The 17950-nt window shown below is 30.1% G+C and overlaps 1 protein-coding gene across 1 annotated transcript in view; it reads left to right on the top strand.

Annotated features, from left to right (window-relative positions):
• The first annotated feature begins 2885 nt into the window (after positions 1 to 2885).
• The window catches only part of LOC107447726 (sortilin-related receptor), a 59736-nt gene continuing 44671 nt past the window's right edge, over positions 2886 to 17950 (top strand). The window contains exons 1-7 of the mRNA XM_016062727.4: positions 2886 to 3226; positions 5366 to 5602; positions 9104 to 9265; positions 12786 to 12853; positions 15327 to 15507; positions 15590 to 15694; positions 17681 to 17853. Of these exons, the coding sequence (XP_015918213.3) occupies positions 2981 to 3226; positions 5366 to 5602; positions 9104 to 9265; positions 12786 to 12853; positions 15327 to 15507; positions 15590 to 15694; positions 17681 to 17853 (1172 nt within the window). The 5' untranslated portion in view covers positions 2886 to 2980. The remainder of the gene's footprint in view (positions 3227 to 5365; positions 5603 to 9103; positions 9266 to 12785; positions 12854 to 15326; positions 15508 to 15589; positions 15695 to 17680; positions 17854 to 17950) is intronic.

Here is a 17950-nt window from a genome sequence, read left to right as displayed (position 1 = left end):
GCGGAAATGGTGCAGGAACTTTGATGCTGGACGCACAGATGTTCATGATGCTGGCGGCCAGGGAGGGAAGTCAGTGTCAACCGATGATCTTGTTCAGCGCTTGGATCAGACGATTCGCGGAAATCGTCGGTTCACAATTTCTAGGTTGAGCGAATGATTCCGAAATCACTGTCAGCTCTCTATACCATTGTGAGTAAAAGACTCGAGTACCGCAAACTCTACGCGAGATGGGTTCCCAAGATGCTGTCTGACCATCACAAAACTCAACGAATGGGCGCCGCATTAACCTTCCCCCAGCGCTACCATCACGACGGAGATGAGTTTTTGGACAAAATTGTCACAGGAGATGAGACATGGGTCCATTGCGAAACTGAAGAATAGCTGACTAGGAGGACAAACTTTCGCCACAGACAGCGAGCTGCAAACCAGCGTACAGAATTGGCTGAAAACACTGGCGGCTGCATTCTATGATGAAGGCATTGGAAAATTGATACCACGCTACGACAAATGTATGAATCGGAACGGTGATTACGCCGAATAGTATCTTAATGTTGTATCACATTGTTCCATATAAAATTTTCTTGATTCTGACTGTGATTTTCTCTTAGCGACCAATCGGACCTTGAAAAAAAATAGCTCTCGTATCATCGATGTTGATTAAATCTGCTAACACATTTTGACATAAAAAGAAAGAATAAAACGACGGTTGGCGGGAGGCAGAGTACCCAACCATACATTTGGAAATGCCCAATAACCGATTCACAGGTGACGTACTTACTGGCAGTCACTTTGCTTCTGAAGCTCATGCTCTGGATCTTTGAAGGTATGATGTTCTGTTAAATTTGAATATGTTGCTCACCCTATAAGTTGCTCTTCTGATATAACATGCCTAACCAAACAGTTCCCCGAGCTAGTTGCGTATTCTAAGAGTTGGAATTCTTCGCCTTTCTATATTCCTTACTTTGACAATGCTTGTAAGCCGGACAGTTGTAATTGGTGTGTCAAAATAAACTGTGGGACGAGGCGAAGAAGGAAGGAGTATCATCTGTTGAGTAATTAGAGTTGCGTGCTTATTGCCCGGAATTACCTATGCAGAGGAGAGATGAAACGATTTTCTTTCGGGCAGAATGGGATCGAACGAGAGACCTTTGGGTTTGTTACCAGACAGTCTAATTAAATATACATAGGGGAGAAGTCTAGCTTTCATTGGCATAATGTAAACCAGTCCAACAAAGTTAGGTGTGGATCTCGCGTAAAAAGGAGAAAACAACATTTAGGGGCACGACAGCAAAGGTTCTTAAACGGGTCGAGAGGGTAACATCAAATATACTAACTAATTAGTGCAAATGATATTTTAAATTTGGAAATTAGACACAAAAACGTGCTTTCTCTGAATAAACATACCTTTTTTCGACGAATTCGCATTTCTGACCCCCAAAATAACGTCGCTGCAATCTGGAAACATTATTTTAATAGTTTGTTTAGGAGCGTGGTTCAAAGCTTTTAAACTAGGTCAACTATAGGGTTAACTTTAGTTTTTACGTATTTCCCTATATCCCAAATTTTAAGCGAATTTAAAAAGTTTTGCATATAATTATAAAATTCGTTTTTCTAAAGATAATTTCATGCAAAATGCAACTTTTAGTAAATATTCATTATTTTTTTATTATTTTATTTAATGATAGGTGAAAAACTAAGGTATACAATTTTTCAATGAAAGAATACCATTTTAAGTGACAAAATAAAAAATTTGAGCAGAATTTTCCAAATAGTTCCAGAGAAATAAAAGAAAACTCGTATTTTTCAAAATTTGGTCTCTCACCTCTTTAATTTTTTGGGTCTATCCTTTGTGACTTAAATTTCTTATTTATTAAAGCAAAAGTAAATTTAAATCGTAGAGGAAAGAATGTTTCGCATTGATATGTGGTAAGCAATAATTAATTAACTATGTGAAAGATTAGTCATTGCAGCCTCAGAGCGAAACAGAAATCTGGGTGGAAAGTGTGCTTTCAGCTCTGCAGAGAGAGGACAACATAAGCAGACAAACAGCAGTCATATCTGACAATTTTTCTTAAATGTAAGTTAGTCAATATTCGTTTCTCGGACACAAACTTGAAATATGTAAAGTGAAGTATAATTGAAATTTTTTTAACTATATTACTTGAATTTTATATATTAAGCCGATGGATTCATTCTTTTTCTCAAATGGAGAAATTAGTATTTCGCCGAACATAGATGTTAACTTTAAAAGTATCTTTGAAGAGAAAAAGGAAAGATAGGAAGAAATTTTTTCTTATATTTATATAAAATGCATATTAACATCGATTCCCCTGATTAAAAAGATCCGTTTTTTTGTTTGTAAAATTATGCTATGATGCAATTAAAAATTAAAAATAAATTTTACAATTTAATGGGCATAACCATCTCGAAGTTCAAAGCGGGGCATGATATCTTTATATAGAATACGTGATTGTAACTCATAACTTTATTTGCAAAACTGAACTGCTACGTGCTAGGGAAGAGAAAATTGAATTTAGCATTTAAAGGATTCAAAAGTCAATCAATGCATACAGAAATAACATTTTCATATCAATATGTTCTTTAAACGTTTTGTTAAATGTACGTGAAATTTGGATTAAAATGGACATGAAAAGTTCGTTTACGTGGAATAGGAGTCCCAAATTAGTGCTGCCCTTAGGGCCCATCTTTGGATCTGTATGGACGTGCTCTGCGTTTTATACTTGCACATTGCATTATAACTTATCATATCATATTTATTATTTCGACAACTATTTTGAGTTTAAGTTAAAGTTATTTTTATACTTCATTGAATTTTTTAAAGCAATTTGTGGCAACATTAGCGAATTCTGGTTATTAAAAATAAATTGTGGCAACCTGTGGTCTAAGGTGGCAACATACTTGATTCGGAAACTGTAAACAAGTTCTATGATCATGAAATTTAATTGATATCAAATAAATCATGACAAAATTTCTCGGATTACTATGGCTCTTATTTCTTTGTTCTCTAAATTTTATTAAATGTCAGCGTTTTGGTCATCCTTCCAAAGTTTTATTTAGATATAGATCCAATTCAAATGAATTGCGCAGCGATTTTTACCAAATTTCAGATCCTGTTCATGAGAATAAAGATTTTACCGAAAATCGTATTAAACGGAGTATTGTATCATCTGCTAAACCATCTTTAAGTACAAATTATTCATCAATTGTAAGTTCTTGCAGTTTTTTGTTAATTGGGTAGTACTGAACAATATGAAGCATAATAAACTCTGCTCAGATATATTTGTTTTGCTTTGCATTCTTACAATATATATGTACAATATAAACTACTTCAGTCAATTATAGTTTGAACTAATGTCGCTACTTTTAAATCTTACTTAAAAGGTTGCTCTAAATTATTTCAACATTTGATTAAACTAAGCAACTTGAGCCCTTTTAATCGTCAATAGTTCGTGTATGCGGTTTGTTGCCCGTTTACGACGCCACTTTCTTTACAATGCTAAATTATTTCCCAATTTCCACAACTTAGCACCACCAATATCAAAGTGGAACTCCGATTTTCTTGACTTTTTTTTCTGCAGAAAAATCAGTAAAATATTTAAAAATACATTCACAAAAATTATTATTGCTCATCTTATGCTATAACTAAGCTTTTACCAATCAGTAGTAGTGATTTTATCACATTAATGGCAAAATATAATTTTTCAATACTAATTTGTATATTAATACTGTCTATTCCATTTAGGGGGATATTTCCGTATCATGATCTGACACTCCAACTGCAATTGCCAAGGTGCCAAATAGATGTTGAACTGGCAAAAAAAAATTTAAAAAAATATGTAGATGTTTGAGTTGTTCCGTTTCTACGATGTTTTTTTAGTTTCTCGTGAGCCGCTGCCCAAAAGTTGCCATGACTTGTCGATTATTCTACAGTAGATCTCGATACAGAAATCTACTCCCATTTAGTACAACCCTTTAGAGCAATTCTTCCATTGCATTGTCAATTAACTTAAGGTCCCATTTATTGATGAAATGTCATTGTAATGAATGAATTTATAATTCGCTATAAACAGTTTAGTGTTAAAATTAAGTTTAAATATTATTTTCATTACCAAAAAAAAACTCTCAAAACCAGTGGTGATATTTTCATTTTAATTTCGATTGCACCCTACTAAAATTGCTAAAGCATGCAACAAGTTATCATGATTGGCGTGAACAGGTTTTGTATGGTTCCCTGTTCATGACAACTACAACTGCCAAAGGATTTTTTATTTTCAAATTTTTTCAAGAAATGTTTAATTTTTGCCCAGTGTTGGCTATAAGTTATAGATCCCCTTCAAGTTTGTCACCTCATGATATTTAATTTTCCCTTGTGCTAATGTGTATCACCTAAAATATTCAACTTTTTTTGGCACACAGTGTTTTCATCATAGAAAAAAAATGGGTGAGAATTCCTCACCCTTTCTCAAAAGCAGGGTGAGATTTCAAAAATTTAAGTGAGATTTCTAAAACTAAAAAAACACAAAAACTCTTGAAAAAAAAATCATTTCTTTAATTATAATACATTTTTAACGTCTTCTATTTTTTAAAGTATTGAATATTTTTGGTGCATCATCATAGAAGATTTTGCCTTTACAAGGTATTTGTCCATCTTAATAATAAATTTGAACGTCTTACATGAAGAAACCTTACCTACGGTAAACTAGAAATATGTTCTGAAAGTGATTCCGTGGTTGTGTTCTGTTGTTCGAAAAGGTTCTGAACAATGCTGGTAAATAGAGAAGCCGGATAACGAGGCAGATGTTGAAAATAATGAAAGATCCAGGAAGAAAAGTGAAACGGATTTTATTCTAAATGGCGTAATTCGAAGCTTTTTCCAAAATGCGAGAAATTCACGAATTTTGAAATTGATTTATAGAATGCGCGAATTTCTCGCGGTAATAATTTTTTGATGTAAGAAAAGAAAAAAAATATGCAAGATTCTCGCGCTGTAGTGAAAACACTGGCACAGGTACAGATACATAAATCTTCCTAACTATTTGGGTGCCACTGCCCTACCTCGTTGTCACCAAAACTAGGTACTACTGATACTGAAAACTTTCCTGACAAGTGTTTTTAGCTTTTATAAGGCTTAGAGAAATTTCTAGAATCATTAATTTCATTGTGTGAAGCCCATCATCTATTGTAAAAAACTAAGTTTTGATCTTTAGTTCAAAATATGTACTTGTGTTAAAGTCTGTAATTTCCTTTTTTTACTAAGCATAGCTGATAGTAACAAAAGAAAGTTAATATTTTATTTTTATTGTTTTGTATGTATATATATCTAACTGTAATATTTTTAACCTAGTTTCATCTAAATGATAGTCATGAACGACTATCTGTTCATTGGGCTGGAAAAGGAAGTGATGTCCTAATTTGTTTGGCTAGAAATAGAAATCAAGATGATCATTCTAATTCAAGCGTTTTCTTTTCGTATGATTATGGGAAGACATTTGTTGAAAAGCAGTCACAATTCATGAGGATATCTGATAATAAACCAGCTATAATATCTATGTTCTACATTAGTCCAGTACTTAACAGTCATGTAAGTCTATTTACTTAATTACAAATTCTATTTTTTAACTTTATACGACACACAGTCATATCTGATTATAAGAAAAAAATTTGAAAATCACAATACAGTCAGACCTTGATATAAGGTCACCCTAAGGGACATCGCAAAAGTGACCTTATAAGCGGGGTGACCTTTTAACCAATTCATTAGCAGTTCATAACTAAGCACGTAAATAGTACACATTAGGATTTTTTAGAAATGGCAAGACAAACGAAAACGATCGGCCGTAAATTAAATATTTAAGTCAATAAATTTTAACAGAATTAGTAGAGAATTAAAGAAAGTTAGATTTTAAATTTTTATTTTATTTAAAATAAAGCTGTTTACAAATTTCCACAAAGTGTACATACATACACACCTTTCCTTATTCGGAATAATCATTTATGCAGGTCTGTCTCATTTTTTGTTTCATTTTTTGAACAATGTTTTCTAGATTTTGTAACTTCTCAAAATGTTCCTCAGCTCCTTCATGGTTTGTAAAAAAAATTCGTATGGCATTTATTGCATTGAAGGCTTTCCGTTGGGTTACAGCTACAGTCTCAGGATCACTGTCAACAACTTGTGAAACAATTTCAGAAATCGTAGCTTCAGAAGTAGAGGCAATTTCCTTATCAATCAAACCATATTCAGCTTCCTCTTCATAGGCATGGCCACGATTTTTCAAATCTTCCATCAGAACAGATAGAGGAATATTGTCTTCTTCGGTTTCGTCATCCATAGTATTCAGAGAACTCCCAAAACCAGCATGGCGAAAACAATTTGCTATGCATGTGGTGGACACCATGCTACGCCTCAGATAGAAATGACCTTATAAGCGATAATGATTTTTAAATCTTGACCATATATCCGATAATCTGTAACAAAGAATTCTTGTTCAGTAAGCCGGGACTTTGAAAAAGTGACCTTATATGCGGATGACCTTATATCGAGGTCTGACTCTATTATAGGTTTAACAAGTTTTTCCTTGAAATTAAATTTTTATGACTAAATTTTCTTTATTTCCATAAAAATTCTTTGTATTGTGTAGCAATTTTTTTGATATTGTCTCCCAATTTTATAATTAAAGAGCTGACTGTGTTCAAGTAAGATAGTTTTAAATAGGTTGCCCACTTTGCCAACAAAATATGAAATAATCGAGGAATTTGATTTGGAAAAATTGCACTTTTATAGCCTATGTGTAGAAAAATCCTACAACAGACCTGCAAAATAATTAGTCTTAAAATTCATGATAACAATTTGTTGCCACTAAGATTCAAAATAAATGAGAACTTCTATTATTTTTATTTCTTGTAGAAATTCTGTTTTAACCTGGTTAATTTTTCTTAGATTATATTAATTTAAACAAAATACTCTTCATTTAACAATTAATTGTTTGAATTTTTACAATTCAGAAATATTTTCCTCTATGCTGGTAATAATTGCTTGATTAAAAAAATCCTAACTTTACCATATAAACTAATTTTGGTTTTTAATGATGGTAAAATTTGTTATGACTGATGCAAGAGCTGTGGTTGCTTAGGGAATTGAGCATTCCCCTATCGCTGAGGTGAACTGTGTTAGAATCAAACTGGATTTGGGCTTGAGTTTCCTTGCTATCAGTCCAACAGTGAGAGGTTTTCATGGTTTTCCTCTCTATGTAATGCAAATGTAGGTTAGTTCCATCAAAAAATCTGCCACAAGGGCAAAATTTATCCCAGTACTTGATCCTGGAGTTCTTTTGGGTTCAAAATTACAAGGCAACGAAGTTGAACGACCATTGGTAGTCATAAATTCAAAATTGAGCTTGGCTCGTTGTTGTAAACTCCGCTGTTCTATGACATTCAAAAATATAATAAGACGTATGTAATATATTATATTAATTAATATGTTATCTTGCAATGACTTTTTAAAGTTTTCAAATCTTTGTGCAATATAATGTAATGATTTAAATATATGAATTATAAAATCTACAAATTACAACTCAATCTAAAATGTAATATTTGACAAATTTTCTAACAAACAGTAAGTTTAATTGTTTGTTGTCAAAAAAATATTTCTAAGGAATTATAGAAAATAGTTTAACAAAAATGGAATCTAAAATTTGGAGATTTTTCTATAAAATCTGATTCTATCCAGGAATTTTATTTCTAGAGAGGACCCTGTTAGTGTTTAAATGGTAACTGTAGAAAATTAAGCCATTCTAGTGCATGAACTGACACAGTAGTTCATTAGGTGTAATGAGAATTCATCAAATTAACTCATGTTTTATGTTTTTTTACTGTGTTTATGTTTTTAGCACAGTTTGTGTTAAAAATTTCAGTTCATTTCAAAAAGTATCAGAAATTAATCTAAATAATTACTTGATGACAAAGTTTTTATTTCTTTAAAAATATAAAATTATTCTAAATAACTATTGTAACATGTATTGGTTGGTACTTTTCCATTTCACTGGAGCAAGTAAACTCAGTAGTTTTATTTATGTATTTTCATTATCATTATGTTTTCGTTTTTTTTTAAATAGCCATCACCTAAAATATTCTCTTTTTTTTTTAAGTAAAAAAAAAACAGTTGAATTTATTTTCACCCGGTAACTTTGCATTAACGACTTTATTTCCTGCGGCAGTGAAGTGAAAAAGTGCCTAATGAATAATTTGCACTGCCTAATCTATCACTTAACTGTTATCAATTAACTGCCTAATCTATAACCTAACAAAATGAATCTAAGTAAATGCTTAACCTTTAATTAATTATTAAACACTTCTTAAATTATTATTTAAGACAACCTAATAAAATTAATTTAAACAAATACTTAATGTATATTTAATTATTTAACACTACTTAAATTATCACTTAAGATAACCTAATAAATTGAATTATTATAGATTACTATTGTGTTGGCAATTTAGATAGAGGAATATCCAATTTTTGGTGATGAGAAATAATAAATATATAAATAACAAAAAATAAATAGAAAAATTAAGACTATTTATAATAGTTCTGACATTTTTTTACCACTTATGATGTAAACCACTTTTATCCAGTGTCCTGGCCAAAATCAGTTTCGACGATTTCGATTAAAACCTGGCCATTTAAAAAATTTTTTCTTATTTTCTTGAACCATTGGGACCTGTATATTGTAAAGACTAAACTAAGGTCATTTCTTGAGAAATTTTAATTTTTTTTAGAATCTTCACCCATTAAGCTTTTCAATTTTGTTAACACGAGGATGTTTTATTCAATGTTATTTATTACTATGTTTTACAACTACCTATTACAAAAACATATTATTCACCATTTTTATAACTTTAAAGTAAGAAGTATTCTCTCAATTTTTACAATATGTATGTCTGTAATATTTAAATTTTATAATTTTGTTAGTTTATTTTCAATTTTCACAGGCTATTAGTATATTATTATTTTATGTATTTTAAAATTCATTAATGTAGTCATTTACCATTTCTAATGTCTAATTTATTGTTTTTGTCATTTTAGTATATATTTACTGACGTCATTCATGACTATATTTTTTCAACAAGAGATTATGGTAAGACATTTGAGAAGCATTCTGTCTCGTTTACCCCAGATCTTATAACTATGCATCCTACCAGGTCTGAAATCATTTTAGGAATGAGTAAATCTGACCCATTGAAGCAGGTAATTTGTGTTTTTTTTTTCATTTAAAATTTGCATTCTGAAATGTAATTTCATGAATTATTATTCAATTCACGGCATTATAGATCTCTTTCTTACTGACGTAAATCAGACCTAACGTAAGTGAATTAAGATAAAATGGCTAGGAAAAAATCATCGTGGAAGTTCATTGACAAGGGTCATGAAACTTTTTGAGTCTATCTAACCATTTATGTTATTAATTTTAATCTATCTTTATTATTTTATGAGTTATTAAACATCAAAATGGGCCCGGGACTTTATAAACACCCTGTATAATAACACCTATCGAATTATAAAACTTTAGCTTTTTGCATTTATTTATATTAGCTTGTGGAATTATAACAATTAAAAAAACACATTAATAATGCATCTAATGGGAGATATAAAAAGTGGAAAAACTGCACACGATGAAAAATTCTACCTAATGGCATAGTGATACATTTGGTTAAGGTATCTCTTGTGCTCCTGCACTTTAAAGCTGAAGATCTTAGGTTAGATTCTTGTGACCAACCATACATTAAGCTTATATATGCAAGTTACAGGATAAATCTCTCATAACCAGCAATCCTCCCATTAAAGCAGAGAAAGCTACCAGCTCAGGCACTAACCACGTCATCTCAATAAATTCAAAATTATGCTGTTATTTCCACAGGATTATTAAAAGATGGAACCTTGAAAAAAGGGGCTATGTGTTTGACAGTGGTTGGTTGTATTTTTTTTGGAGGGGGGTAGTAACATGTTTTGATGGGGTATGACAGTGGTTTCTAAGTGGTGTACTGCAGAATCCTAACGTTCCAGGGATCACAGAGGTGCCGGGCATTAGGATTTCTTTTTAATAAGCTATGACTTTTGAAACCTATAACTCAATTTGTATTCTATTAATTCAGGGATGAGATTTTTCCGCTTTTTGGCGGGTTTCCGCTTTTTTCACTTTTGTCTCTTGAATTTCAGCTTTTTTATCGAAAATTCAGATTTTTTTAAAATTTCACTTTTTTTTGTAGGTATTCCGCTTCTTCAGAAAATTTACTGATTTTCAAAGAGAAACAGAAAATTCAAACTACATAGCTACCAATCCTTTCTCATTTTTACTAATTTTAGCTATTTTCTCCCCTTTTACTCGCAGCAGATAAGATTTTCCGAATTTTTTACCTGCCCTCCAGATAAATCCGATTTTTGTAGTTCAAACGACGCTGCTTCTGACAAACCTTTTAGAGGTCTCAAGCCTGGAATGTGCTAATATTTCGATTCTTATTCATACGATTTTAATATCAAACATAGCTTTTCATATTTGCGTGTTGCGATTCTTATTCACACAATTTGAATATTGTACTTTGCGATTCTTATTTACGAGATTTAAAAATCCGATATTGTGATTCGTATTTACGCTTTTTTAAGAACCTATGTAGCGATTGGTATTCACTCAAGTTTAAAATTCAATGTCTTGATTTGCTCATGCGGGTTTATAATATCAACCATTGATTTTCGTATTTATACGTGATTTTAAAATAAGGCATTGGGATTTGCATTCACGCATTCTAAAAATTATGCATCATAATTCTTATTTATGCAATCTAAAAATTGCACATCATGATTCGTATTTACACTATCTAAAAATTATGAATCGTGATTTGTATTTACGCGTTTTAAAAATTCTATATCCCAGTTTGTATTTTTTCATTTTCAAAATCGTATATCTAGTTTCATATTCATGTGATTTAAAAATCCATAATTGTTATTCATACTCACGCAATTTTAAGATCAACAATAGCGATTCTTGTAAGAAGTAATGTTTTTAAAATTAGTTACTATAAAGGTGACTGTTTTTCTAACGATGATTATTAGTATATGTAAGTGTTACAACATCAGAGAAACTGGAAGGGAATATATTCAAAACTTACATTCTGTGCTTGCAAAGAAGAAAATATAGGATTTGTTTAAAGATGTTTGAAGATGGACTAACGACTAAATATAGTAAACATAAAAGATAAAAACAGCAAACAAAAGCAATCACTTGAAAAGCGATTTAATTTATTTATTTTTTTTTTTGGAAAAAGAGTAATTAACTCATCATCAAAATACTCATAATTGCTGTTATTTATGCTGGTAAAATGCAAAATTCTTATCAAATGAAAAACAATTATCTTAACAGTTACTGATTGTCATGTAATTTTTCAAACTAAAATAGAAATTTTTGAATGTTAAGGAGTTACTATATATTTCTACTTCACTGTTATTGATATTCAGAGGGCTCTACTTAGATTAGACTATAATATGAACATAATGATTCGGTCCATTGTTAAAGTTTTTTTTCTCCAATATAATTTAAAAAGTAATATTACTGATATATTTACTATAAATCACATAACAGTATTTATTAAAAGAAATGAAATACTAATGTAAATTCTCAGTAGTTTTAATTTGCTAAACCAGGTAGTTTTTCAAGTAATAATTGTCTCTTATGTGAACTGAGGAAAAATATAATTTCCAGCTTTATTTTTTCAATTGGTAATCTTTATTTTCACTAAATGTTAAGTATCAATGTAATCATTTATATAATAATAGATTAGTATGCAATTGTATGTCAACACATTATTTATTACCTTAAACTGTCTGGAATTCATCATCATTATAGGGTTGCGCTTGCGTAAAATTTACTATCGTGGAAATTCAGCTTTTTTGCCTTTTGGCTAATCTCATCCCTGATTAATTACCATTATGTATTTAACATTTCCGTTATTTTTGTGAAATTATTTAATTAAAATGCGTATGAAGAAAAAGAACTCAAAGCAATGTTTTTTCTAATAACAATGTAATGAATGAATTATGAAAAGGATATGCATTTCAAATAAGAATAACCTAATTCAAATAAGTCTGTTTCTTTGATAGCCATTCTCAGCATTTATTTTTGTCCTTTTTGTTTCTATTATGACTGAAATCATATTTCTGCTCATTCAATTTGAGTTTATGCATACTCTAAAATCAAATTAAAAACTAAACTTGACTTCGCTCTACACCTGTGATTTTTGACTGACACAGAACCCAATTTTAAGACTAATATTGATAAAACAATGTGTTAGAAAAATTTATTTTTCATTTATTCACTAAATATTTTCAAAATAATTCATAATCTTTCTTTAAGGGGTTCATAATTGCTAATAAATAGTCTCAAGGTTCTGCCAAAAGAAGGTAGATCATTTAGGACTTGGAAAAAAGAGTGTGTTATTTTATCAAATATTTAGGTTTATAACTACAGTATAAGATCTGTACAGTATCAGACTTTTTTATTTGATTAAATTAACTGTGTTTTTATCATTGAATTATTCAGTTTGAGGTTTCACACATTCTTTACATATAATTATTATGGTTGAGTATTAGTATTTTGTTCAACCTGCATAAATTAAGCATTGAGGGTATCTACTATTTACTTAACTCCATTCTTTTACGTGTTGAAATTACATTTCTTTGTTAGGTAACTTTTTTAATTTCTTTTATTTGCATCTAGTTATGGTTGTCAGAAGATTTTGGTTCTTCATGGATTGTGATCCAACTGCAAGTGAAAGCATTCTATTGGTAAGATTTCAATCCTTGTAATTCATTTACATCTTTTATTCAATTTATCGTTAATTATAATAATTTGGAATTTGGAAGTTTTTACTTGTTTTTTATAATAATGGCTATGCAATTTCATGGTGGCCACCCACCTTCAAAACCTGGAATTATCAGGGAAATTTAGATAAAAACCTGGAAAAATCAGGGAATTTTAAAGAAAAACTAGATTTTTTTAAATTTAAGTTATTTTGCCATACCCACTTTTTTTAGACGGAAATTTATCGCCAAACAGTTGAAATATCATCAACTGAGCAATATGCTTGCATTAAAATTTGCTCCATTAATAGCCTGCTAAACTAGAATGCCCAAGGTTGCTAAATGAATGAAGAAACTATGGGAATGTGCGTTTTAGGAGAGGCAAAGATTGTGGTGGAGGTGGAAGAAGGAAGGATATTTGCTTTTGTAGTTTTTTCTTCTTTTTTTCCTTCTAGTTCGTGGGCAGAATCCATTTATCGTTCGAGTTTGTTTAATGTTTTGGTTTTTTTTTCTCTCTTTTGACAAAATTATTCAAAATGTTTTAGTATTTTTAACTTTATAAAATTCTCCAAATATTAATTGGTTATAATTTAATAATATATTATATATTACACTCTTTCTTTCCTTCTTTTTTTTTTTGTTGAAAACTTGTACTCTTATCTAGTGAAATTTGTGAATTTTATTTTCTCAGCAAAGCCTACCAATCACTCATTTTCTTACAATCGCTAACAGCAATGTTAGTCGACAAATTGTTGCATTGGTGCCAGTTTTCTGGATTTCCGTTTAACCTTTTATAACATATGAATATTATTTTTGAAAAAGTTTCTTCTATGAACCAACTATAAGTTAACATTTAATATTACTGTTTTGTTGCTAAATATTTGATTTTTGATTTAAAATTCGAATTGTGTTATCATAGTGTCAAAAGTTTGTTGTTGTTACTTGTATTCCTGAGATGATATTTCTGAAACTGTTTCTCTCCTTTTACTCTAAAAAGGGAGATCCTAAAAAGCTCGCAGAAACTAAGGAATAGTGGGGAAATTATATTTGTATGGGGAAAAAAATTATTCATGTATTTATTAGGAAGAAGGAAAACGAAAAAAATTTTTTTGTTCTGCACTGTACAGGTGCAAGTTTCTAGTTAGGCAATTCCATGGTAAAGACAACCAAACCACCAAAGTTTTTAACTTAAAATTTTTAAACAAATAAGGTATTTTCAAGTTAAAAAACTAAAAATTTAGAAATAATGACTTTAACTTATTTCAATTACTGTTTTCAATTCATTCACTGTTTTCATTTCCCTGTTTTCAATTATTATAGACTGTTAAATAAAGGGCTACATCATTTTAAATTTTTCACTGAAGTAAGTAAATCTTTAACAAGTACAGTTTTTTTTTTTTTTTTTTTTTTTTTAAATTTACGCTAATAATAGAAAATGAAGTAAATATTAATTACAGTAAACTGTAACAAAACAGGTTATCCTGCACAAATGTGTAAAAACATTTAAAAAAAAAATTATGAAGATGATTTACAAAAAAAAAAAAACTATGAAGATGCACACTTTTGATATTTTATGTCTGACACTTAAATACATAATTTATTGTATTGTGCTACTGGGATTTAGCATAATTAAATGATTTTTTCTGTTTAAAGCAAGATTCTAAGTCTCATTTGTGTAGTCTATTTTGATTTTGAAAATAATAAATATTTTTATTGTAAATTAAAAATTATTATTTGCATTCTACACTATTTATGTATGTGAGACACCACTGCTTTTCTTTTCATTGCATTTATTTTCATCAGTTTTCATCTCTTATTTCGCTTTTCTTTATAAAATTAAATTAAATTAATTAAGTTATAAGCTGAATGGATCTAAAAAAATGAGTTATCAAGACCCCCAAATTACAAATGTTTTGTTATTAAATTCTAGGTTGAAGGAACATTTCTGTGTGCATAAGCATGTATTCAATTCAATGCAAGAAATAATAGTTTTCAGACAAATTATATATTAAATAGTAGATGTATATGTTTATTATACTTTTTTAACATCATTATAGGTAAAAAAAATTTCAAATGTTGCATAAATCCACCTATTATTTTAAAAAATGTGTTTAATTTTAAAGCTTCTACTAGAAATTTTGCTCATAATGAAAGCAAGAATTTAACAACTTTTGCTAATTATTTACCAAATAATTTTTTAAGAAGATAACCTTTGCAACAAATTAATTTTATTTGCCCTTTTTTAAATGAATTAAAAGAAGCTTCTCTAATTAAAATGTTACATGATCTATACATGAAGATTTATTTATTTGTTTATCAAAGCAAGAAAATGTTCATGGTATCTGTAACATTTTTTTCCAACTAATTTACACATTTTTTATTTATATAATTTTTTATTTTGAGCTTTTAAAAAGATTTTGAATAACAACTTTCTCTAAGAAGTTTTTTATCATTTTAGGGGTATACCAGGCGTTGACCCTCAAAATACTGTGTTTGTAGAAAGAATTGAGCCTCGCAATTATACAACATTGTTATCCTCTTCTGATTTTTTCAAGACTTGGAATAATACTAAGGAACTTATGACCCACATAGAAGATTTTGAAGTGTGGGAGAAATATCTGTTTGTTGCTCGTAGACAGGTACAGTCTCATTTCAATGAAATTATTAATTTTTATTAGATTTTCTAGCCCGACTAATTGTGCTTACCTATTTTTTATGCAGCATTTAATTGGCTCACGACATCCTGATGGAGTGTTACAACTTTGGGTATCTATCAACAGACAGCCTTTCAAAATGGCTGAATTTCCTAGTCATCTTGAAAGAAAGGTAGTAATTCTTCTTTAATGTTGATTTAATTTACATCTTAAAAATCTTTGTTGAACAGGCACATAATGATATAGGTATACCGAATCAAACAAGTTGTACTGAAGAGACAGTTTTTATAAAAAGAAAAGATTTATTTAACTTAGGGGCAACAAAATGCTTGAGGGCTTCTGAACACAATGACATTTTGTTTTAGAAAAATAAAAAAAAATGTTGGAAATTTTGAATCGCACATTTGATTCATCACTGATTCCATTGTTAATCTATATTGTTTCTCTATCACCTTTTCATTGGTTATTGCTACAAATTAATAATGTTGATCTGAAAATTAAAAAAAATTAATTATTTTATTTGAATTTTTCTTATGAAAATGTCAGGGGTAAAATACGATAATTCACGTTTTTGTAATTTAGAGATAAACATGTTTATATTTTAGTAAATCATATTTACTATAAAATATTTAAAATTGGGAAGCTTATTAATAAATATTTGTTGTTCAGTAATAGCTAAACCACGCCTAAAAAGAATCAAACCTCTTGTTAGATCATATTTTCACATACTAAAATCCAATCATAATAGTTCAAGAATCTAACTTTAGTTAAATTTATGGAGTCAATATTTTAAGTTACAAAATCTGACCCAAAAAGATTCTTTCACTATGTAAACATTCCTTTTTTCTGAGGAATAGAGATTCTTGACCCTCTGAACATAAATTTTAGTAGCAATATGAAGAATAATTATGCCTAGTGAAGACCCAACAATTTTATTCCCATTTATATTTTTAATCAAAATAATTTGAAATTTCGTTTTTTAATTTGCATTAGTGTTGGCTTTTTTCCCAGATTCAGATGTGGGCTTTCCTGCATGAAAAAAGTAAACACTTTTTCCCATGTTATTCAATGAAAATTATGTCAGGAAAGTTTCTGTACAATTTTACCCAAAGACATAATGCTTGAAGGATTAAGTAGTTTAAAAGATATACCAAAATATTCGATAATTGAAATTAAATAACAAGGGACCCAAATTTTTGTCTAGTTTCTTTACTGAACTAAATGACTGATCCCTTATATATTCTTCTTCTCATTGGCACGACAGCCCAGGATGGGCCTTGGCCTTCTCAACAAGCCTATGCCAAGACATTCTTCCCTTAGCCAAGGTTCTCCAGTTAATTATTTTTAAAATTTGTAGGTCCTTTTCAAGGCAGTCTAAAAATCTTAGGTTTGGTCGTCCTCTTTTTCTTGTACCTGTTGGCCTGGCACAGAAAACTTTTTGGTTGTCCTGCTATCCTCCATTCAATCAGCATTTGTAGTCCTTTATTCCTGTACAAAGAGCGTATGTTCCATGATCCTACTCTCAGTTCCTTAAATCCTTTTCCAGTTCGTCTCCGAGAAGTCTGTCCGGGTATATTAGCTTTTTGAGAACTCGCAACAATTGTTTTTTTACAAGGTGAGGTTGTTAGCGCCACGCCTAACCCCCAACCTGGAGGACCAGGGTGTTCCTCTTTGTCTGATGTCTCCCCTCCGACCAGTCCAGCTAGGGTGACCCTGCCAGGAGCCGAAGCTCCCGCCGGCATAGCTCTCGGGATCGACAACACACACAAACCACAACACCACGTTAAGGTGGGAACACCATCGTGTGGATCCCTTTTATATTGAAGGGTCAAAAATCCAAAATATGTGGGAAAAAATATGCTCATTCAGAGAAAGTAAGTGATTTTGTAACTTAAAATATCATCTGTACAAATTAATTAACATGCTTAAAGTTTGCATCGAACCTTTAAGATTATATCCTAGTAGCAATTCTTCTTTTTTACATTCGCTCATATTTTTCTAAAAGTATTAACCAGAACTCATATAAATGAGAAAAATACAAAGATTAGCATTAATTTTCATGAAATAAATTTATGCTTTTACTTTTTGAAGTTTTGCTTTGAAAGTTACTTTTAACTGTTTATATGAATAATTTTATTATTATTATTATTATTTTAAGGAAATATATGTCTACGATGTCTCAGATGATCAAGTATTTGTTTGTGTAATGCATGATGATGAAATGACTACCAATTTGTACATATCGGATGTGCAACGAATGAAGTTCTCTTTATCCTTAGAAAATATTCTGTACATCAGTTTCACAAAGTCTGAAATTAACCTTGGTGGAAGGTATACATTATTTTATTAAGTCTAAATTTGATTTAGTAGATATATAAATGCATAATGCAGGTATCCGTGCACCTGGAAAGTCATGGATTTCGGTATT

This window comes from Parasteatoda tepidariorum, chromosome 2 (genome assembly GCF_982258835.1).
Source record: "Parasteatoda tepidariorum strain Cologne lab strain chromosome 2, Ptep-v5.0, whole genome shotgun sequence".
In the NCBI taxonomy this organism is placed as follows: domain Eukaryota; kingdom Metazoa; phylum Arthropoda; class Arachnida; order Araneae; family Theridiidae; genus Parasteatoda; species Parasteatoda tepidariorum.
The sequence above is the reverse complement of the archived record's forward strand: the minus strand, read 5'-3'. Positions and strand labels throughout refer to the sequence as shown.